The sequence below is a fragment of the Protobothrops mucrosquamatus genome, unplaced genomic scaffold (genome assembly GCF_001527695.2).
Source record: "Protobothrops mucrosquamatus isolate PMUCROS unplaced genomic scaffold, P.Mucros_1.0 scaffold_224, whole genome shotgun sequence".
NCBI classification, from domain to species: domain Eukaryota; kingdom Metazoa; phylum Chordata; class Lepidosauria; order Squamata; family Viperidae; genus Protobothrops; species Protobothrops mucrosquamatus.
The window spans coordinates 896,628-921,173 of record NW_015386300.1 but is presented as its reverse complement, the minus strand read 5'-3'; the positions used below and the strand labels follow the sequence as shown (position 1 = coordinate 921,173).

The following is a 24,546-nucleotide window of genomic DNA, read 5'->3' as shown; positions in this document are numbered from 1 at the left end:
GTCGGCCAGCTCAGGCAGGGCCGTTGATACATAGCAGGGAGCCAGGTATATAATCAACAGGCCCACTTGAACCCCCTGCCCCCACTTCACAAGGAGGGACTCTCCACCGTCTATCTGAGGCACAGTGGTCTCCCTCGGACATAGATTCTCCCTTATAATGACCGCTACCCCACCACCCCTACCCCGGGTCCTTGGCTGAGGGAATACCTGGAAACCTGGCGGGCAGATGTCAACAAGGGGCACTCCCCCTTCCGTGCCCAACCAGGTCTCGGTGATACCTGCCAGGTCCGCACCCCCCTCTTGGATAAGATCTTGAATGAGGGGGGCCTTGTTTACCACGGACCAGAATGAGTTGCATGATTCCCCACAGTCCAACAACGGTAATGTTGTGAGAGGACCTCAGACAGTGTAGTCCAGGAGTTAACAGTATAGTGGTTATAGTACTCTTATACTTTCTAAGGACACCCAAATTAAAATGATTTTTTTAATTTAGTACTTTAGTTATTTTTAATGGTTAAAATCTTGTAAAATAAATTTACATGAGATCTCAGTGGGTAAGAATGTTAGATTTGGGGGATATTTTGTTTTAATGAGGCACTCATGCCTTTGATTATGGTGTTTAGCTTTTATTATTATTATTACTACAGTAAATATGGGTTGGGCTGAGAGAGAACAATTGGTCTAAAGTCACCCGGCCGGCTTTCATGCCTAAGGGAGGCTTAGAATCTGTAGTCTCCTGCTTTCTAGGCCGGCACCTTACCTAACCTCAATCTATCCCTATCATATTCCTCCTCCAAATTCTCGGAACCCTAAGTCACCATTCTAAAATTACTTCAGATGGCAACTGGTGAGGCAGGATAGAGTAGCGGAGGAAGAAAAACATGTATGATGTTTTGGTACATTATTCTTTGATGCTAATATACATTTCCAGATCCCCAGCATGGAGCGTATTATTCATAGTGCCAAGTGATCAAAAGAGGGACAATTAAACTGGGTTTAAATGCTATTACAGTACTTGAAAAGGAACTTACTCCCTGAGACTAAAGTCTAGCTCAAGTTTAAGAGTTGCTGGAAGAAAGATAAAAGCAATAAGCTTTTTTTTGTCATCTCCCAGTAGACCGTATTTCAGTTTGTTGGTTTCCTGTTGCCGGCAATGGCAAAACTGTCCCGATACGTTGTGCAACATCACGTGACCTAGTTGAAGGCAAGGGTTCTTGGGCAATGTTTTTGTTGCTGGAGACCAGGGATTTTTCACTCTGCTTTATACAGAGAAGTCACACTGTTAGTGGCACCAACTATACCCACATTTTATTATTTATTTTAAGGAATGCAGGAACCAGTTATTAAATGTTGTTAGGATGACCCTGTACTCTACCTATATGCTGACACTGAATTTCTTCCTTTGTCTCACAATTAATGTTTTTGATTGGTTTAATGGCACTAATAACTTTGTAACTATTAGAATGGATGCATTTTAGATGATGGCCTTGTACCTTTGGTTCTTTTTTTATAAGTAAAATTTAAATTGACCCAAGGCAATAGCTCTTTAGTAGATGGAATCTGACTAAAATGGAATTCTTATATCACTAATATCTAGTGCAGATAACTGGGTTATCTGGAAGGGTTGTTTTGTCACATTGTTAGCGCTTAGTCCATCATTCAAGGAATATTTAAGGATGTTGTTTGTTCAAGGAACAGTTCTCTATGAGTTGAATGAAGTTCTGCCCAGGTTTTCATCGTAACATATTTCTTTCTTTTCCTGGTGTGGGGTTTATAAAGAGTGTGCCAGTGGAACTTTGGTGGCCATCTGGGCATGGAAATCAGTCTGGATACAACATGACAGCAGTGTTCATTATGCAGGAAGGATACAAGATCATAAAACATTGGAAGGTAGGTCAGATCTTCTGCTTAGCATTACATATGACATGCAATTGTCTCTTCTCTTTCATAGCCTTTGTGACTGGATTCATAGATTGCACTATATTAATAGTCAAAGGACCACCACATCTTGCAAGATTTTGGCACATATAATATTGAAGTGGATGAGTGGAGCCTGAACTGTATCCCCCTCTCAATTGTACACATATTAACATATTGTCCAGTGTTGCTGAAATATTCCACTGAATATTTTAATATATTCATTTTGCAATCTACCTGTGTTAAGGATAAGGTTGTGGATTGATGGCTACATTGGATGTTAGATTGGACATTCATTCATTCCCCGTCTGTCTAGCAATATCAGCAGAGTCCCTGAAAGGAAGGAGAAAACAAATAGATTTTCTCTTCCTTATGAAAGATCTGACATTTGGGGGATTTTGGAAATTCATCACTTTGTTTCTTGCAGAACATTTGATTAGGCCAATAACTTGGACAGTGAGAAAAATCAGGCAGGTCTCTTGAATGCCTCTGTGGGTTATAAAGATATGATCGAAGATCCCAAATGACGACTAGGTTATCCACTAAGAATATGGTTTCTGAAAGCATTGCATGCAACCACTGGAATATCTCTAGAAATGGCCCCAGGATAGTGATTTTTACCTTTAATGTTCTTTGGTGTTATTTATTACCACTTTGTGCAATAATATTAAGGGAAAGCCCAAAACAGATTAATGATTAAAATATTATAAAATGGTTGTTTCACTATTGCTGTTGTGATTGGCAGTATCTTGTCATCATGGAGTGATTTACGTATTTCTACAATGCCTGTTAAAGAAGTAATACCTTTGTTACTATATAGTGGGTCTTTATATTCTTGAATGGTTATACTTTGGGGATGGAGTGTAAGCTATAGGGAACAGCCTCCCCCAGATTAACTTGCCTTTTCAAGCCATTGCTCCCTAGATATGTTGGGCTGCCATTATCATCACACACAACCAATATTGACTGGGAATTATGGGAATGGTAGATCAACCCACCTGGAAGGAAAAAACTTGCAGAAGACTGTAATCCCAGAACTCACTATATAATGAATTGGGATAATCTCAAATTTACCCAGCTGCTCCTTTAAAATTGCCAGCAAAAGCTTTAGGTTCCTTTTTCTATAGCTGAACTGATGTTTTGTTCCTTGAACTGTAATTCGAATCAGAAATAGTGGCTGGAGAAAAAAAATGTGATCCTTTTAAATCTGTCCTAGTATTTCTATAGTTTCCCTGTGAATGCAGTCTGAGTTGTAATAAACACTTCGCTTAGTTGATTCATTACATTATCCTGAATTTATATTACAATACATTACCCGAATTACCCTGTAAGCAAACTGCATAGATGTTCATAGCAAAAATATATTTTCTTTGTTGAAAAAGAATCAGAAATCAAGCAGAAACCGTAGTATTTTCCAGTAGTGTCTAGTTTTACGATCCTTTTCCAACTGATTCTAATTTAGTCCAGCTCCAAGTCTTTCTTATTTTAAGAATTATTGCAATAAGGTTTCATTATATGTCACATGGTGGTTTTGGGGAGGAAAATATCCAAAACATACATCTTAAAGCTTAAGGTTTTTCTCAAATATGTCCAAATTTTCTTTTTCCCCAGGTTTATTTTCGGACAGTAGATCTGGTAGAGGAACCTATTCCTGACTCGCCCGGTTTGAGTTTTTATTTCAGAATAAATGGACTGCCCATTTTTATGAAAGGTTCCAACTGGATTCCAGCTGATTCTTTTCCTGACAAAGTGAGCTCTAAAATGTGAGTTTGAACAAATGTTTTTTAGATGTTCAGTATAGAAATTTGTCTATAGAGACATGTACTTGATTGAAGGTTGGAGAGTTTTGAAACAGTTTTGAAACAGTTGTGTAGAAATGTTAACGTTTCTTTCTAATGGAATATAAATAAGTCTGGCATTCTAGAAATAAGGTATATTACAGATTTCATAAAGGCGAAGGAACACATTGACTAAAACAAAAGATCTTTTGAAAGGACTGGGAACTTAAAAGGGGCTGATTTTTTCCCCCCATTTGCATTGTGGTGCTGCTGCTTTTTTGAAAGAATGAAAATAATAGTTTGCAAAGATTAATTTCACTATTAGCCTATGGCAACACCCAGAAAATAAGACGGTGGAGATTCTCAGTTATCCAGGTCATGGTCGTCCCAAAGGTGCTCTTTCAAAAAAGAACTGAAGAAGCTTCTCAGATTAGAAGTGAAACGTCTTCAAGGAAAAAACAAATTGTCTTTTGAAAATGTTAGATTGACAGCATCTTTGGAACGACACAGAAAATATGATAGTTAAGTATCTTTCCTTCAGTTCAGTGTTGCTCATGGAATAATTCAATGCCAAAATATAAAAAGCAAGATCACCATTGAATTACGGTATGTGCATGCTTTCAAATGAAATATTTGCTACTTCCTTATGTTTTTCTATAGGGTAGCATTTGCTGCTCAGTAAGATTGAACTCTCACTTCTTCTTGATAGGTTACGCTTCTTATTGCAGTCAACAGTTGATGCCAATATGAATACACTTCGAGTTTGGGGAGGAGGCATATATGAGCAAGATGAGTTCTATGAGATTTGTGATGAACTAGGAATCATGGTAAGTCCCCCAAACCAGCATATGTTAGCAGCAACTGACCTCAAATGTTTAAGCATTATTTTCTGTTTAAATTAAGTGTAGCCTTTGGCCACACAGCAGTTGCCTGTCCCTGTAGTAAAGCCACAGGTAACAGCTTAAGCCATGGGATGGAAGGTGAAGCCTACTGGAGCAGATCTAAAGTCTAGCACAGGGGTAGGCAACCTTGACTGGCTCAGGAATTCTGGGAGTTGAAGTCCACGAGTCATAAAAAAGCCAAGGTTGCCTACCCCTGGTCTAGCACTAACACACCAGTGTGGGGATGCTTAGCCAGATTAATGAGTATATTCTTCTCATGTACAGCAGCTTATGAATATGTTGAAGAAACAGAAAAATGCTTTTAGTTTACTGAATCTATGCTCATGTGGTAAAGATTGCACATTTAACAGTTCATATGTCCCTCTACTTTAGAAAATGGAACCAAAAGTAACTAAGTAAAAAAATGCAGAAGTAGGAAAATGAGAAACATGAGGAACTGTTCATGTTTCCTGTTTAGTTTTGGTCTTCTTGGTATCTAAAATATGTGTGGCTTCTAACCTGTATTATTACGGTACTAAATGCTCACTGTGGTGGTTCTTTCTGTCTTCTGAGATATGTTAAGACCAATAGAAGAGAATATGTGTAACTCAGGGTTCACCTGTGGAATCCTTGGTGCTTTCTGAGCTTGGTTGTTTGCTTGCAAATATTTTGTTACCAGACTAGGTAACATCTTCAAAAAATCTGATAGCAAAACATCTGCAATCAAACAACCAAGCTCAGAGAGCACCAAGAATTCTACAGATACGTTAGGGCCCAAATGCTGTAAAATATAGTTTAGGAACCAGAAGATAATTGAAAATTTTGGACTATTTTGAAATTTCTTATTTTAGGAAGCTAATAATAATTTTTCTTAACCTACACATAGAGTTCTGGCTTGAACACAGAAAGTTTCAAAACCCATTTTTTTTAAAATAAAGAATGTGTGCCTATGTCTGTGTGTACGTGTATACATACTTACATACATACATACATACATGCACACACACACAGAAGTATGATTAGGAGAAAGACACCTGCTTGAAACTGCAGATAAACAGTATCTGCATAACCTTGAGTTATAGCCTATAAATTCATTTTCTTAGATTTTCATTAATGATACAGTCAGGTGAAATTTCAGCTCCCACCCTGTGCTCTTTGGATCACATCCAGATACCATTATTCTTCTTGCTCTCCCCTTCCTCTAACTGTCCCCTCTAGCAAAATTGAACCTGGTGCAAAAAGTGTACAGTTTAGCTTAAAGAATTTAGAGCCTGTTTTGCATTTCACATCTCATTCTTTTTCCGTGCAAAGTCCATACTTGATTACCTGAAGTCTCTGTTATTTCAGAGTAGTATCTGTGTGTGTATGTCTGGGTGGGGATATGTACTTTTGGTTTTTCTATAAAAAATAATTCTGCTGATAATTTGCATTTGTTTTGTAAGGAACAATCATTCCAAGGAGGGAATACTGGGACAAGTATTCACAAGCTCTTGTCTGTTTTCTGAATGTGTGGCTTCCATTGAATGTAAATCTCAATCCAGTGTTTTATAACTTTGTTTCCTCCAGATATGTTGAGTGCCAACTCCCACAAATATGGAAAAATCTGGGAGTTATAGTTTCCAGACATCTAGAGGACACCAGATTGGGAATTGCTGCCTTAGGCATTTTTATTTATGTTGGTATACTATCCAATTGCTTGTTAAGGAAACAACCCATGTTTACCTTTTTGTATTCAGGCTAAAGACTATGATGACTGCAGGATGGCTGAAAACAATTAGGCCATCATTTTTTCATCATTATTTTATATTACTATATGTAGAGTTTTCTTCTTTATAATGCTAGTATCTCCCCAAATCACCCCAATTTTGTTCAGCTACAACAAACCTTTATTGTACTTTTATTACATCTTCTGTACTGCAAACCTGCAGTGCTGTACATACCAATTAGAAACAAGTTCTATATTCAGACGCATATTTTCAAGAAAACGTGACAGGAACTTCGTTTTAAGTACGATTTGAAGGAAGACAATATTTTTATGACTGTTTTCTTTTAAAAAAGTAACAAGGCAATCTTTCTTGATCCAGTGTCCTCCAGATCTATGTCATAGTCTCTTAGTCAGTATAACCTTGTTGGATGTTAAACTCCAGTACTTTTTGTAAATAACAGTTTGGAATCACTGATACGATGTAATATATCTTCTGTCTTTATAAAAAGACACTGGTTGTTTTTTGAGCTTCAATTTTTCTCCCTAATTTTCTAGATTTGGCAAGACTTTATGTTTGCGTCTGCCCTTTATCCAACCAACCAGCACTACTTAGACTCAGTAAGAGCAGAAATTACTCATCAGGTATGATATTCTTTACATGGGGAGGAAGGTTATGATAAACTATCACAAAGAAGTAAACATTCATGTCAGTTGAAGGTTTATCAACAAGTTTATCTTGCTCAAAGTAGGCTAATCCTACTATTACTCCACTGTTCTCTTCCTTCCTATAATGCATGAAAGATGTTAATGGTTGGTATGCAAACTTTCTATCTAACATGGTTAACTGCCAAAAGGCAAGCTATAATATGAAATTGAGTAACTGAAAAAGTAGAGTAACATTCTTTAAAACTCGTTTGCAGAACACTTATTTCAGAGGTATACAATTCTTGTTCTGTAGTTGGATGCAGCCTGGGGTCTCTCCATTCTCACATCCTTAAAATCTCTGTGAAGCTTCCAAGAGAAATGGGGAATCCTTCCAAGCCTAGTCCCACATGGAGCAAAAAGTGTGTTATGGCCTGTTAATCATTTTTTCCTCATATGGTGAATATTCTCCACATTCATAGTATTCTAAAAGCTTCCACTGGTGCCAAGGGAAACCTCTTAATTATTTTATATGGATATGGATCAAGGAGGAGGAAAAAGAGAAAAGATATGGCAGGAGGAAGAGAGAAAGACATGGGGTGAAGGAGGACTTAATGGATTGTATTGTGGAGAAAAAAAATGGGTGCTTTCTTTTCTTAGAGGAAATACACTGTACAAGTTAATGTGATTGTGGATTACCTTTCATACAGAAAAGTGTTCATTGATTAGCTTGTATGCTTGCTCATTTAATAACCTGATCGTAAAAATTGAAAGTGGGGCAGTATAATTTTGAGCTGGTAGAACCCGCACTTTCATCCCTACCATCTCTGACCTATAGCCAATTCCATCATTGAATAGTTGCTTGGATTTATAGAGTTTTGGATGCATTAAGAAGAAGATACCATTTCTGGGTGCATCGTTGCTGCAAGAGCAACACTGGTGTGAATTCCAACAAAGGGGCAGGATCCAAAGCTTACAAATGGATCCTATAAACTATTCACTGAATTGGACTATAAAACATATTCCTGTTTGAGTTTTGTTCTGATGTCTTCAGAAACAGGTACTTGTAGCTAGTAAAATTTCTTTGAAATCCTTGGATTATTTTCAGGCTACGTTTACTAGAAGCAGGTCACAGTTGCTTTTTGCCCCTCTGGCTTGAATAAACAGAGGGGTTTTTTTTTTGTTCGGGTGAGAGAGATTCTCCTCTGCTGTCTGTTCCCAGGACTGGAAATTGGAAGCACCACAGTTATTATAATTATAAAGGGAGAAACGTATAGTATTAAGGTTCTATGGATTTAGCTAAAAGAGAGGAGTGCATCTACCATAAAGAAGAATGGGTCAACCTATTCTCCAAAGCACCTGAAGGCAGGACAAGAAGCAATGGATGGAAACTAATCAAGGAGAGAAGCAACCTAGAACTAAGAAGAAATTTCTTGGCAGTTAGAACAGTTAACTAGTGGAACGACTTGCCTCCAGAAGTTGTGGGTACTCTAACACAGGAGGTTTTCAAGAAGAGATTGGACAACCATTTGTCTGAAATGGTATAGGGTTTCCTGCCTGAGCAGGGAGTTGGATTAGAAGACCTCCATGGTCCCTTCCAACTCTGTTATTCTGACCATTTTCAAAATGATGATCACTCAGGAGTCAAAATTGTCTCAGCCACTCTTGGGAATGGCTGAGATTGGATCCGTATGGCAATTTTTTTTGTCCCTGGGAGAACATTTGTGAGATTACACTTTCAGTATTCTCACGCAAAAGCTTCCTTTGTCCCTGTTGGCATTGCTGAAAACTTTTCCATTTATCACCCATTCTTTTTCTTCCACTCACCTGTGCCTGCATCACTATGTAGTGTACTCTTAACTTTCTCCTCACAACAAAGTACTTTGCTGCAGTCATCCACATTATATTTTCTAAGAATCTCTCTGAAATCAACAGCACACTGGCTGAGGAATTCTGGGAGTTGAAGTCCATAAGTCATAAAAGGGCCAAGTTTGAAGATCCCTGGTATAACCCATACGTTTATAGATGTTGCAGCCACATGAAATATCCTAAATTATTCTGATATCTCTAAAAAAGCCAAAGAGAGCAGTGTTTTATTGCTGGCTGCATGTTAAATGATTGATATTCATGGTCCCAATGCCTCTACGTATATCTGGCTTAGATAATTTTGCCTTGGTGGAAGAAGATATGACTCGTCTAATCCTTGAACAGGAAGTGACTTTGGAAACTTCCATTCTATTGATAAAAGCTGCAGAACATTGAATGCCCTGTTTATTTCTTCTATCAGAGATAAGCCTGGCTAACAGATTCAAGAGAAATAACTTGGCACGATTGGGCAAGTCTAATCTTATTATTTTTAAGTAATTATTTTAATAATAATAAAATCTTAAACAGGAGCTGGTGTAATGGGACTAGATTCTTCTTCTTTGGACTCTTTAGAACAAAAATCACTTCCAGAATATGAAGAATACCTTCCTTTACACTATGTGACATTTTCAGATACATTAAGACTCTTAGTAAAATTATGCAGGATTTATTTTTTCATTTGTGTCCCTTGTCTTTTAAGATAGCCTTGGTCATGCTTGCTGTGATCACTGGAAGTTGCAATCTTAGTGCACCTGAAAGAAATCAGTTTTAGAAGTATTACTTTTGTTTTGTTTGACTTTAGTTTTTTTCATACAAATACTTCTGATATAAATAATTTGTAATTGTATACAAATTCTTTTAAGTTGAAAGAAGGACTGTTCTTTCCAGGTAAAGCGACTGAAATATCACCCGTCCATCATTTTATGGAGCGGGAACAATGAAAATGAAGTTGCACTTTCCACCAACTGGTTCTCCGTTCCAAGTGCACAGATGAACCTTTATTTCAAAGATTATGTGACACTTTATGTTGATAATATCCGAGAAATTGTTTTTGCTGTAAGTACTGGTTTCTTTTCCCTTATCTAAAAGAGGAGTGACGTTTTAGTTGGTTTTATGTTCTGATAAATTGTGACTTTCCTTCAGAGTATGGAAATGAATAGATTGTTTTGAATAATTTTGCAGGCAAACCCTTAACATTAAAGATGCACTAGATAAAATCTGGAAACATCTGTTTCCTTTGAGTCCTGATGTGCTCAAAATGCGCTGACAACCATTTTATGTTCTGCTTTCCCATTACGTTTGTGTTGGCTTTGTAAGATACGTATTAAAATGATTTCTTCTGTTGATTGCCTATTGTAGCAGGTTAGAAGAGTTTTGCTTGGGGGGAAAAGACCAATGTCCCAATTCGAATATCAGTGTTTGCCTTGGTAAATATGTTTAAAAAAAGATCATACAGTTTTTCACAAAATTAAGAAAAACAACAAATACCTCTTACCCAGCTGCAGTTGGCTGATACACCTTTGGTGCTAGTCTTTCTCAGGGACTGTATGACTCCTGGGGAGATGCATATTTCCTTTTTTTATTTTACAACTAAAGGTGATCTGTTTGAATTGGGACATGGTTAATTTACTAATTATAGCACTATATTAGTGGTAATAATATTTCTTCAGGCATTTTGTAAAAAAACAGATAGGAGATGAAGCCATTGTGTAAAGAGGAAGTTTGTGATCTGTCTTAAAAATGGTGATGATTATCTGGCCTAGTTCGGTCTCCTGGATTCTGTTGGAACGCCTCTGTGTTTTTAGGAATCTTGTCTGACCTCTCTAATAAATCTAATGATATGCTGCTGGTTTGGAAAGAGGAGGCTGTTTTTATCGTGCCCTTGTTATGCATCAGCTTGATGACCTTATTGCATTGCTCACAAGAATACATGACCATGAGTTCTTAGTGTTGAACATACTTATTTTTTTTCCTTCTAAATCAGGCTGGTCCAGGCTTGCCTACCTCCTAAATCAAACACTGCCCAGCTGCCATGCTGTCTGGATTACCGGATGTCTTATCTTTTACATCTTCTTCCTCCCTTCCTTCTACTTTCTTCTTCCTTCTCTTTCTCTTTTCTGAAATCCTAAGCAGACAACAAATCCTGGAAATGTATTATCCCTGCTAATAGCCATTTTATATTAGAATATCAAGGATCTGTTTGGCTTGCCTGGTTCCAAGTTGTGTAGGCCACTTTTAAATGTGTGCTGTGATTTTTTGAAGTTTTCTGAATTCTGACTAAAAATCCAGGAAGCTGTTTATGATAGAAGTACATTATGGGATGCAAACTTTGGGCTTGTCCCACCCACCCCGCCAGAGCATTTGTGCTTCTGGAAGTATTCTGTTGTTGAATAGCTGCAAACCTAATCCGGCAAAAATAGTCTGAAAGGGCTCATATTATTTTTTTTCTTATATATACAAAGGCATTTTGGGACTGGGAAGAAAGGTCTTCCTTGTATTGCCCACACTGAAGTGCTCTGTCTAGTGAAGGAAATAATTAACTATTGGAAAAGAAGTATAAACTTCAGAACTGGCTTCCCCTCTTGAAAAAATGTACAACAGATGATGCAATTTAATATCATTCTCTGACACTTATAACAGCTGCCCATGCAGGCAATTGTCATGGCTTCATTCACACACAGCCCACTGAGAATAAAGCACAGCAGCAGCTGCCCAGAAGAGAAAACTGTTGCTAGAGCCCTGTGCTTATAGGGGATGAAAGGGCTTCACCAAGGAATGGATTAGGAGGTGAATTCTTTTGCCCAGTTTTCTGTTTCATTCCCTGTAATGATAGAATGAATTCTGGATATTCCACATACTATCCATATTGAAGATGGAAGGAATCAGCTCCCTTCTGGATTACCTTGGTTATGAGAGAAAAATATCTTCTACTTCTGTGGTTATCCTCAAAGTTGTCTTGCCTTTCAATGAAAGAGCCAAGTTTGATAGCTAAAATGGTGGATGTTACATACATAGGAAATTATGCACAATAGTTAAGAGGTAAACTGAGAAAGGGTAAAAGCTTCATTTGTTCTACAGGAAGTAAATATAATAAGTTTTTTCCTTGGAAGATGTAAAAGACTTAAATAAAACTGGGAGGGGAAAATTATGTAGCCAGTGCCTAACTGATGTAAAAGGAATAGTATCTTTGTTCCCTGGAAGTACCTTGTTGGCCCTTTCTCAGTTTTTCCAAAGGCATTTCCAAAGAACTATTGGTTCCATCCCCTGGAGCTCACTTTTTTCCTGAAAGCGAATAACTAACAAGTATTCTGTTCCACTGGCCAAAGGAGACGTATAAAAATCAACTTCCAGCCAGCATCTCCTTTCCTCTCCTTTTGCTTTTGCAGTTTCTTTCTCTCTCATATTCCTCCCCCCACCCACTCCCCGCTCTTTTATCGGCAAAAGAAACTTTGGAAAAACCACATAACCTTGTTGTGGTGCCTTGAGTTCATCAGGGAGAAGGAAGAATTGATAAGGCAGCATGACATGGTGTTCCCACTTTGCATTAACACTAGGATGACACCTTGGCAATGTACATGGCTGAACTGAGTGGGAAGTTAATCGGCTCTACTGTAAAAGAACGTGAAGAGTGGTGTTTTTAAGAGATGCAGAGGGCATCCTGGATTAGTGACTAAGACTATGGAGATTCCCAGTCATCCAGGTCATAGTTATCCCAACGGTGCTTTTTTAGAAGGCAACTGGACTTTCTTGTTTTTCTTTGAAGACGTTTTGCTTCTCATCCAAGAAACTTCTTCAGCTCTGACTGGATGGTGGGGAATGGAAGGATTTATACTCCTTGCAAATAGCTGGTCATTTGCATTCTTTTAGAGAGTCATTGAGGCCACCTGGAGGTTTATCTGTGTCATTAGGATCACCTGAGTAGTACAAATGGACGTGGAGCGTTCTTGGAACTGCTGAAAGGACTGTGTTGTAGACTGGAGATAGATGATGTTTTACCCCTCCCCCTCTGTTGAGACAGGGCTGTTCAGTTTTGACATAGCTGGCCTCTTTGACCCCTCTTTCAAACCAACGGTCCTCTCTGTCCAAAATGTGGACTTTGCTGTCTTCGAAAGAGTGGCCTTTGTCTTTTAAATGCAGATGGACTGCTGAATCTTGTCCTGATGGGTTTGTTCTCCTATGTTATGCCATGCATTTATAAAGTGGTTGTTTTATTTCCCCAGTGCACAGATCTGCACATGACTCACAAACTGAGCAACATGGTATATGCAGTAAAATGCAGTGAGCCGTGTGTAGATCTGTACAATAAAGAAACATTCAATTAACCAGAAATGATAGAAATGACCTAGTATTCTTGGGAAAAGAGACCATGATTCATCATGAAAAATCTGCTGTTGGCTTTTATTTTCCAAATTGCAGTTTGCCTAGGTAGTTTTTATAGCAACTTTCTTTTATTTCTTGATGCTAATTATCCTATTATGTCTAATCTTGTTCAATATAGGAAGATCAGAGCCGTCCTTTTATTGCCTCAAGCCCTACCAATGGATTGGAGTCAGTCAAAGAAGGCTGGTTGGCTCGTAACCCTTATGATACCCATTATGGAGATACCCATTACTACAATTATCTGAATGACTGCTGGGATTGGACCCTTTATCCCAGGGCTCGGTTTGCCTCTGAATATGGCTTTCAGTCATGGCCTTCCTTTAGCACCTTGGTACAGGTAAATAAAAGCCAGTTGTCTTTTCTCACTCTCTCTAGCCCATTTTGTGAATGTAACACAAGACTTAGGGAATCAGCTCAAGGATCCATCTGGTCCAGACTTAGGTCACAACACCAAATAATAAGATTAAATGATGTGGAACCAAGTACCTATTTTATCCCGTGCTTCGAATAAAACCATATAAAATAAGGTGCTACATTTTCAACTCAGAACTCTCAACAGCCTTCGCTACATCAAAGTGGCTGGCTGGGGAATTCTGGGAGTTACAATACACACATCTGAAAGCTCCTGAGATGGAGAAACACTGACCTTGACCTTTGGGAACCTAATAGATGGATTCAGAGGTTGAATATTGTTTAGATAGATTCAGTAGACTCAGAACTAAGATTTTCCTTGGATTCTCAGCTGGAGCTGGAGCTGATAGTGGTGGTAAATTGAGTATCTGCTGAGATCTTTTAGTTACTTCTCTTCCCCTGCTGATGCAGTTTGCGTATTTAAACATCGGCATATTAAAGGCATAGATGCACACATGAAAATGGTGTTCAATTATGCTCTGCCACACCTAGTTGACACAATTCACTTTAAGGAAGAAAAAAAAAATCCTTACCTCTTGTGTCTCCTCCATTTCTTCAGTAGAAGGATGTGTGGGCACACGCTTGGCTTTAGAGAGAAGCCAAAGCTGCAGACTTAAAATAGCATTTATTTCTTTGTTTGTCGGGCATGCCTGTGTTACTTTGTAAGCTCAAAAACAAAAAGAAGCATAAATTCTCTAAAGCTTCTCTAACTGGTTGCTTGGAGGCAGTTCTAATCCAACACAGGATAGCTGACAAGTCTGCACACGGTTTTCTTTTTTTCCAGTTTAAACCAGTAGCCTGTTGAATGAATATAGGACACGGTTTGCTGCCTGAAACTGATTTCTGAGGTTGTTGTATGATTCGTAGCCCATCTGAGAGTCAACAAGGTGTCTTGGAGAATTCAGAAAGTAATGCTACTTTGAAAAATCTTCTTTCATAGAAACAAAAAGGTAGAACAATTTGGATTGGAAGAACGAAATTATGATTCCTGGATCTAAATACAACATTGGAAACAATAGGTCTATTTCAGCTTTACAAAAATAAATGAGCTATCACAATTTAAGGCAATTACAGCAATTTATAATTATTGTTTTTTAAAAAAAGAGAGTCATCCTGGGGGCTATTCCCTTCATACTCCCAAATATTTAATAGCTTTTTTTAGAGTCCTTGTTTTAGGTGAGGATATTATATCATTTGAATGAATAAACAGGATATTGATTTTGAAGTACCATATATGATTTTTAAAATGCATGCATTTTTGAACGCTATTCGTGTTCTTATAATCATACGAATGTACTCTTTTTAAGTTCAGGTTTCTGTAGAGGAAGATTGGTCTTATAAAAGTAATTTCTCCCTGCACCGACAGCATCATGCTGGAGGTAACGATGAAATGCTTCAGCAGGCAGGGCTTCACTTTAAATTGCCTCAGGTAGTAAATCCAGTTGAGAACTTCAAACAGACAATCTATCTCACCCAGGTAAGGATGTGTCAGAATGTTAACAATGACCTTAAAAAAATAAAGAGTTAATGTAAATATTTTGAAAAATATGCAGCAAATAATCTGTTCACATTTAACAGAAGCTAATTCTTGGATCTAACAACAAAATGAAGTTCTCTCTCTCTCTCTTTGTGTGTGTATAGTGTGTGTGTGTGTTTGTATGTGTAAATACACATACTGTATTTACGTAAAATCTCTTCCCATTCTTTGGGTGATATCTTGGATTTGGGGTTCTACACAGGATCTTAGCTAAGTAACTAGCTAAGCAGTTATGTTAGCAGCTAAGCAATAGCTATAGCATTTAGATCACCCCATAGTGCTTTACAGCAGTCTCTGGGCAGTTTACAATGTCAGCATTATTTACATATTGCTCTCAACAATCTGAGTCCTCATTTTACCGACCTCAGAGAGATGGAAGGCTGAGTCAACCTTGAACCAGTCAGGATCCAACTCCAGGCTGTGGGCAGAGTTAGCCTGCAATCCTGCATTGTAACCACTGTGCCACTACGCCACCAGGTAACTAAGCAGCTAGCCTGCACTCTTCCAGACAGAGAGCTATTGTTTTTCCTGGGATCTGTTGGCACCAACTCTCCCAGTTTAGGAGCCACAGTCTTGAGTGATCCTACCACCACTTGGACCACTTTGGCCTTTATTTTCCACATGCTCTCTAGTACCTCCTTCAGGCTCTAATGCTTTCCCAGCTTCTCATAATCCTTCTGTATTTCTTTTTATATACGTCTCTTCCAAGTGTATAATTTCTCTGAAGGAAAAAGTGTGTATGCTTACATGTATGCTGCATGTAAAGGTAACACAAACGCTTCTTGTAGGCTTTGTACTCTCCATGTAAGGACTTATGACTTAATTCAGTGAAATTGGATTAAATTTCAATCCAAAAGTCAGCTTTTGCTCAGCACAGCTCCTGAGGGATTGCTTTTCAAAACCTGGGGACAGCATTGGAGAAGACCCTCTCAATATGAGCTTTAAAAAGGTAGTAGGAAAGTGAGGGGAATTTTAAGAAAACCTCTTTTGTTGACCATATTGTCTACCAAGTTTTACATTGAGATTGGTGATCTCTCCAATAGTCTGATTTCAAACCATGACTTAAAGGTCAAAACCTAGAACATTGGGGTCTGGAAAACTATAGTAGCATGGCTGAACCCATAATTGGAACCTCATTTCCAAGAAACTTTCTGAATCTTTACATTTTGGCTGTGCCTTCTGCCTTGGATTAGTCTTGGTGACTCCCTCTGTTACTTCCCAGCTTCCATAGAGACATCTGGGGTCCTCCCCCAATCGAGCATATAAGAAAGATACCACTTTCATCTCCTGTACTCTCTTTTTAAAGGCGAAAAAGGAAGAAAAATAATTTATATAATTTAGAGTCTACCTTGTCTGAATGACAAATTCACAAAACCAAGCTTTTTTTTTTTAATGGAGAAGATAAAGTACATGAAATCTTACTGTAAAATTTACAAATGTACCTATCTGCAGGGTTCCAAGCAGACCACAAGATGGCGCTGGCTTGAGTTTTCTGGCTAGTGAGTTCAAGCAAATCCTATTGAAAAAATGGCTGTTATTCATGTTTTGCTTTATGAGAGTATAGGAATGGAGTGATTGAGGTTACACTGAATTTCTTACTTTTGCAGAAATAATAAGCATAAGATATAATAAGCCTTAAATAACACATTTACACTAAAATGTGTAAAAAAAAAATCAAACTACCAATGCAACTTCCTGGCTAATTACTTCGAGATTTCTAGAGGCCTTAGAAATAAAGAGATTCTTGAAACAAAAGCCTCTCTCTCCCCCAACCTCCAAGCTTCTTGTAAATTCTATACTTTAATCCAGTGTTTTTCAACCTTGGCAATTGTATGATGCATAGACTTCAGTTCTCAGAATTCCCCAGTCAGCATAATTCCCCAATCAGTATAAGTCCATGCATCTAAAATTTGCCAAGGTTGAAGAACACTTTTAATCAAAGGCTCAGGAGAATGTGGCTAGTTTCCCCTTTTCGTAGCCCCGTTATCGAGGTTTGTCCTTTGTTTTCAAAGGATCAAAACTTTTAAGAGGGGACTGGGAAAAATATGATCTGTGTATGTGTTTCAAAATGCACATCTCCCTTTTGTGAAAATGTAGGGTCTCTGTCTGAAATTAATGAATGTCTATCCTGTGTCTGGCATTGGTTGCCAGTGTTTGCAATATTTGTGGTTTCTAGATAGGCTATAGAGTATTGTAGTTGTCAAGTGGAAGTGACCAAGGGATGGGAATGTGTTCTGAAGTGTGATTATCTCAGGAACAGCTCACGGGACATGATATAGTAAGTATGCTTCCCATTCCCACCATCCGAAATCAAGGACCAGTCCAAGACGATGGATCTGTTTTTTCTGAGGGATTGTAGCCTTATCCAGAACAGAATGATCCTAAAGCCTAGAGTCCAATTTCCTATGATTACTACGATCTCTCCATTTTGTCTGGACTTAAGTTCTGTAAGACAGAGGTCCCCAACCTTGGCAACTTTAAGACCTGTGGACTTCAATTCCTAGAATTCCCCAGCCAGCCCTGCTGGCTGGGGAATTCTGCGAGTTGAAGTCCACAGGTCTTAAAGTTGCCAAGGTTGGGGACCCCTGCTATAAGACATCATGCAAATTCATTCATCTATACACTAAACAGCATGAAGAATAAGGTAGAACTCAGTGGAACACCCCAGTCCACCTTCTTAGGCTCTGAATTATAACATCCTAGCCCTCCATAAGACATCATGGTGAATTATATCAAAAACCATGGTGAATTAAATCAAAAAAGATTTCCAAGAAATCACATTGAGCCAGATTGTTCTTCCCAGTTCCAGGAGTAGGCCAGTTCTAGGAGTAGTCTAGGTAATTTTACTTGCATATTTGAATTGAAAGTACAATTGAAATGGGTCCAGATAATTGATATCCTCCAGATCTCCTGATCTTTGAATGAAAAATGTTCTCTTAATTATAAAAACTTGTCTGTTTCTAGGGTGGTTGAAACCTGTGTTTTTTTTATATATATCCCAAATTAGATCATGCAGGCCCAGTGTGTAAAAACTGAAACCGAGTTCTATCGTCGCAGCCAAAGTGAGATAGTCAACGGGGAGGGACGAACTATGGGTGCCCTTTTTTGGCAACTAAACGATATCTGGCAGGGCCCTTCCTGGGCTTCTCTAGGTAAGACTAAAAATAAAAACAGTGGTTGTGCCGAGTTAAAATATGGGCTTTAAAATTCCCTGTCTTTCAATATAGTCCCATTTTCTCTTAAAACGCTGAAGGCAGTGTATGAGTTTCTCAACCAAATTTTACTTTGTGAGTTAGCGTGGACTGAAAGATAAACTACTTAGTCAACTTCATGACTAACAGCGTGACTAGTTTTCTCTCACTTTTTTTTTTTAATGCCTTCACGTCTTTGAATCAGTGTTGACGCCTGGCAATTGCCTAAACATGTATTGCCTGTAATGTTCTTGGCAACATTTCAAGGTTGAGAGAGAGTGACTGGCCCAAGGTCACCCAGATGGGGTTGTGCCTAAGGTGGGACTAGAATCGATGGTCTCCTGATTCCTAGCCTGGTGCCTTAACCACTGCACTAAACTGGCACTCCTTCATTCACGTAGTCCAGTGATGGAGAACCTTTTAGAGACCAAGTGCCCAAAAACTGGCCCCGCCCCCACTCCATCCCCTGCCCCGCCCCCGCCCCGCCTGCCCACAGGGCCACTCACCGCTTTCAGGGACGCTGCAGATTGCCCAGGCAGCCCAGCAGTGCCATGGTGGCCACCCCTCTGCCCGCACCCCGCAGCATCAACTGTGCATGATGGTGTGTGACGGCAGAGTCTTGTCTATGCTGCCTGGCTGCCATGTTCTTGGCTGTGCTGCTCCGCGTGGGCCATGCTCAGGGGCGACTTTCCTCCAGGGGGGCTGCTAGTGAGGAGGGGGTCACGGGGGGAGGCAAGGCTGGGGCAATGGCACATGTGCCCACAGAGAGGGCTCTGAGTGCCGCCTCTGGCACCCGTGCCATAGGTTCGCCACCACTGACGTAGTCTATAACACTAATGATTAATTTGCTGTATTTTTTTGTTTAAAAAAGAATTTAAAATACAAAACATTTTTAATTGAAAATTAAACTTAGTCTCCCTAACTGCTGAGGAGGGGAAAGGTGTGAAATGACTTATGCTTCTTGTCTTTATTTCTTAGGATGAGTCCCCAATATAGCAAGTACAAATTTGCATCTCATCCAGGCAATAGAAAGCTGCTTTTTTTTTCTTTTGTTGAGCAAAGATGTAGGAGGTGCAGAAAACAGGAATTTTAATGAAGTCTTTGTGTTAACCTTTACTATTTATACAGGAAGTTGTCCTTGATTTGGTTTAGACAGATTCTTCCTCTCAGGGGATGTTTAATAAGAGCTGTAAAATGAGAGAGACCAGCAAAACTCTCTGAAACAGATTTGGGATCTTGAAGTTTTCCAGATGTTTCAGAATTGCAGTGCTGGCAGGACGACTGGAAGGTGTTTAACAACATCTAGAGAAACAGGAGTTACAGGTAGTCCTCGACTTACAACAGTTCGTTTAGTGATCATTCGAAGTTACAACACACTGAAAAAAGTGACTTATGACCATTTTTCACACTAATGACCGTTATAGCATGTGATTTACATTCGGATGTTTGACAACTGACTTACATTTATGATAGTTGCAGTGTCTGGGGGGGTCATGAGATCCCTTTTGCGACCTTCTGACAAGCAAGTCTACGGGGAAACCAGATTCATTTAACAACTGCTGTGATTTACTTAACAAATGCAGCAAGGAAAGTCGTAAAAATGGAGCAAAACTCACTTAACAAATTTCTCACTTCACAACATAAATTTGGGATCAATTGTGGATGTAGGTTGAGGACTACCTGTACTTTGTCTGGCCCTAAGAAATTTTGGGAGGCCTTCCTTAGCCAGTGATGATCAGATAAAGTGGACTGAATTCCTATAATTTCCAGACAGCATGGGCAGAGGTAATTGCTCTGCTAATACTTACATAAGATTACAGCAGGAATGTAGCTTGTGTCCTCAAGCCACCTCTTATCACTGTTGCTAAAAATTACTAGCAGGAAGACAGAATTAGCAATTGTAGTGTGAGCTGTAAATTAGCATAAAAAGTTTCAAAAATAAATTTTTAAAGCACATGGAAAAGAACCCCCCCAAACTAGTCTTGGGTAACCTGATTTTTGCCAGTTTTTATCATTGGCCCAGTGAGAGAGGGAATTGAAATAATCCTCCCTGCCTTCCTTCCACCTGAAGTCTTATGATTATAATAAAAACATAAAACTAAACTGGAACGAAAGTGTTAAAGGACACATTAAATTAAAATGGTGAGCACTTAAAAGGCTGTTTTTTAAAAAGTGTGGGTGTGTGTTAAATGGCAACAGAGAGGTCAGTCCTCTAGTTCAGAGACCAGAGAAAATGATAGACAAGTCTTGACCTTCAGCCATTGCCAGGTGAGCATCTGCTTCTGTAGGTAAATTTGACCTCAGGAAGTCATCTCCCCTGGTTCTCCTGTGGTTCTCTGTGGCCTATTAAGGAAATACTGTGTCTGACGCTTCAAATTAAAGGCTTCTGAGTCAGCCATCTGTATGGTTTGCATAAACCACTGGTGTTACATTTGAGGCAAATTACAAGCTTTCTTTCCTCACTTTCCATCCTACATTTTAAGGTCACTTTAGCATGATCAATTCAGATCGCACGTTTTGGTTGAAGAAATGAGTCAGTTTTTACTGACATTACACTCTAGCATTTTCATCTTCTGCTGAACTGAAACACAGCAGCTATTAGAGACAATCGCACCTTTCTGAGACATGATGATTATGTCTACAGAGAGAAGGAAATAAATTATAGCATAAATCATGGTATGGCATATTTGTTTTTATGTTTGTTTATTATTTGTATAAACTAGGTTTTCTTTAGAACTCCAGGCAGTATGCTTGGAGGGCTCTATCATTTTAACAGGGGTCCATTTTAACAGACCCCTCTTACAACAGGGGTCCTCAACCTTGGCAACTTTAAGATTTGTGAACTTCAACTCCCAGAATTCCTCAGTCAGCTTTGCTTAAAGTTGCCAAGGTTGAGGACCCCTGTCTTACAGTGCCTCTGGGAGATTGAAAAAGGACCTCGGTCCAAAAGTCTTTTATTATTTTTCATAATCATGCGGGCCACCCCCATAGAGAGGAAAGAGTACTCTTCTGAGACCGGTAGGTAGGGCTTCAAGGTGTTCATTAGTGAGCATATTCCCTATCTGTTCCTTTATTGTGCTCTCAGACCAATATCTGAGTATAGCAATTTCTTTAAATCTATTAATAGCTTCAACTCTTGCAGTTTTTAGAGGAATTATCACATGGGTTGAGTCAGTACTCTAGCATGTATGCAGTAATACATGTACTACTGCATACATGCTAGAGTACGTGCTGTGAAGGTTGAGTTGGGATGGGAGTGGGAAGACCAATGTTCAAGTCTCCACTTGACCATATTGGTTTTTTGGGTGGCTTTGGGCTAGACATGCCCTCTAAGACTGACTACTTTGTTGGATGGTTGCTGTGAGGATCAGATGAACATGAAATCTCATCATATGAAGCTTGAGTTCTCATGAGACATGGTAGCCTAATATAATAAGCCAGGAGTTCCCAAACGTGGTTCATGGTACCTTTAATGTCTCAATAATTTTTTTACAATGTAAGTAAAAAAGTTTAGGAAATGGATTGTGATTCCCAAAAGCCCAAAAGTCATACATTTGTTATTCTTTAAGGTGCCACTATTGATGATAGAATAGAATAGAATAGAATAGAATAGAATAGAATAGAATAGAATAGAATAGAATAGAATAGAATAGAAGGGAGGTCTTCTAGTCCAGCTCCCTGCTCAAGCAGGAGAATTTATACCATCTCAGACAAGTGATTGTCCAGTCTCTTCTTAAAAACCTCCAGTGATGGAGTACCCACGATTTCCAGAGGCAAGCTGTTCCACTGGTTAATTGTCCTCACTGTCAGGAAGTTTCTCCTTAATTCCAGGTTGCTTCTCTCGTTGGTCAGTTTCCAACCGTTGTTTCTTGTCCTGCCCTCTTGTGCTTTGGTGAATAACATGACCCCTTCTTCTTGGTGGCAGCCCATCAAATACTGGAATACTGCTATCACTGTTATTTCTATTATGTACAGGCAGTCCTCAACCTACAACAGTTAATTCAGTGATTATTTGAAGTTACAACGGCACTGAAACATGTAACTTGTGACCATTTTTCACACGACCGTTGCAGCATCCTTATGATCATGTGATCAAAATTCAGGTGTTTGGCAACCAACTCATATTTATTACAGTTACAGTATCCCTGGGTCACGTGATCACCTTTTGTGACATTCTGATAAGTAGAGTCAAAGGGGAAGCCAGATTCACTCAATATCCATGTTACTAACTTAACAACTGCAGTGATTTGCAACAACTCTGGCAAGAAAGGTCTTAAAATGGGACAAAATTCACTTAACAACTGTCTTACTTACCAATAGAAATCTTGGGCTCAATTGTGGTTGTAAGTTGAGGAGCACCTGTACATTACTGCAAAAAAACCCCACCAATATTTGTGAGGCAGGGGTCTCCAATCTTGGTAACTTTAAGACTTGTGGACTTCGACTCCCAGAATTCCTCAGCCAGCCAAGCTGGCTGAGGAATTCTGGGAGTTGAAGTCCACAAGTCTTAAAGTTGCCAAGGTTGGGGACCTCTGTTGTAAGGTGTCCATTCCCAATTTGGTATATAACCCTCCCACACCTCCCATGAAGTTTTGGAATGGCAATTCCTAAAAATCCCAGCAAGCAACTCATCTGGAGATTCCAGATGCTGGCAGCCTTTTCTACGTCAATATATATAGGGACAATCTTTGTTCTCCTCCTGAATGAAGAAAAGAGAGCAGGCTTTTGAAGCCAAATGGCTCCATTTGGGTTCTTCTGAGAAGAGCGTGATGATTTTTTTCTGTTTTGAACCCTTTCTTAGAATACGGTGGCAAATGGAAGATGCTTCATTACTTTGCCAAGCATTTCTTTGCTCCTTTGCTGCCTGTGGCACATGAGAAGGAAAATGTTTTCTACATATATGGAGTCTCGGATTTTCATTCTGACTACAACCTGGCCCTCAAAGTAAGTCCCCTTTTGCTTCACTTTGAAATGAGAGCTAGAGAAGATTCTGGAACAAGGGAAAAGTAAAACTGCCAATTGATTGTAAAACATAGTAGTTTATTGTTTATATTGTTTTTACTGGATTGCTTAATTTTTTTTATCTGACTAAAATGTTCCGAAGCAGCAAATGTTTTCTTTGGTATTTTGATGACTATATTATCTTCTTAAAAGAAGCATGCGAGAAGCGGGAAAGAATTAAATATCTAACATGGTAATTTTCTCTTCTGGTTTTGGCTTTATTTCATACTTTGCAGTGTGAGCCCTGAAAAAAAAATGTCCAAATCAATTTTATAAAGATTTTTTATCTTTCATAACTTTGCTTTTTTCTCCCCTTCCCTTTCCCTTCCCCTTCTTGTCCCTCCTTCTTTGACAGGACAAGGGTGCCATTATTTTTTTTCTTATACTCTTAGGAAAAAAAATGGCGGCAACGGAATTTTGCTTTGAGGCAAAACCTCCAGCAAAATTCTCAGCCTTAAAAAAGAAAAAAAATTTTTTTTAAAGAGGCAAACAAGGGAGAAAACACAAGAAAACCCCTTCTATTTTGATAAGTTTTTTTGTGGTTTTGCCAGATGTCAGTGTGTGGCAATTCATAGCTGACCTTGACTGCTCTCAGAAAAATGTTATGCAGAGTTGAGCCTGGTAAATATGTGCTAGGCTACAAGGCTATCTCAAGGCTGGAGGCTAGACTGGGAAATAAAAAATATAGTTGCCAACAAAAGAAAAGAACTTGGAATGTGTTTATAGAGTCACCAGGAATAAAATTTGAAGGGTTTTTGTTTGTTTTTGCTTTTGACCTAGTACAGGGGTAGGCAACCTTGGCTCTTTTATGACTCGTGGACTTCAACTCCCAGAATTCCTGAGCCAGCATGGCTGGCTCAGGAATTCTGGGAGTTGAAGTCCACAAGTCATAAAAGAGCCAAGGTTGCCTACCCCTGGCCTAGTAGCTCAGCTTCCCTTAGTTTGCTCAAAAGCCAGAAATGAAATAAGATGGCATTCTGTATAGTTATATTGAATTAAATATATTTAGTATTTTAAAGTAAAGCTGTGAACATTGCATGCCCACCAGGTTTTCAGGCATTCCATCAGCCAAGGACCCGGGGTAGGGGCGGAGGGGTAGCGGTCATTATAAGGGAGAGCCTTTGTCCAAGGGAGACCACTGTGCCTCAGATAGACGGCGTGGAGTCGCTCTTTGTGAAGTGGGGGCAAGGGGTGCAAGTGGGCTTGTTGATTATATACCTGGCTCCCTGCTATGTAT

At 39.1% G+C, this 24,546-nt stretch overlaps 1 protein-coding gene across 1 annotated transcript in view; it reads left to right on the top strand.

Annotated features, from left to right (window-relative positions):
• Positions 1-24,546, top strand: part of MANBA (mannosidase beta) — a 75,143-nt gene that overhangs the window by 44,896 nt on the left and 5,701 nt on the right. The window contains exons 7-15 of the mRNA XM_015828381.1: positions 1,780-1,890; positions 3,529-3,680; positions 4,405-4,522; positions 6,837-6,923; positions 9,678-9,845; positions 13,288-13,506; positions 14,893-15,057; positions 18,125-18,269; positions 23,110-23,252. Of these exons, the coding sequence (XP_015683867.1) occupies positions 1,780-1,890; positions 3,529-3,680; positions 4,405-4,522; positions 6,837-6,923; positions 9,678-9,845; positions 13,288-13,506; positions 14,893-15,057; positions 18,125-18,269; positions 23,110-23,252 (1,308 nt within the window). The remainder of the gene's footprint in view (positions 1-1,779; positions 1,891-3,528; positions 3,681-4,404; positions 4,523-6,836; positions 6,924-9,677; positions 9,846-13,287; positions 13,507-14,892; positions 15,058-18,124; positions 18,270-23,109; positions 23,253-24,546) is intronic.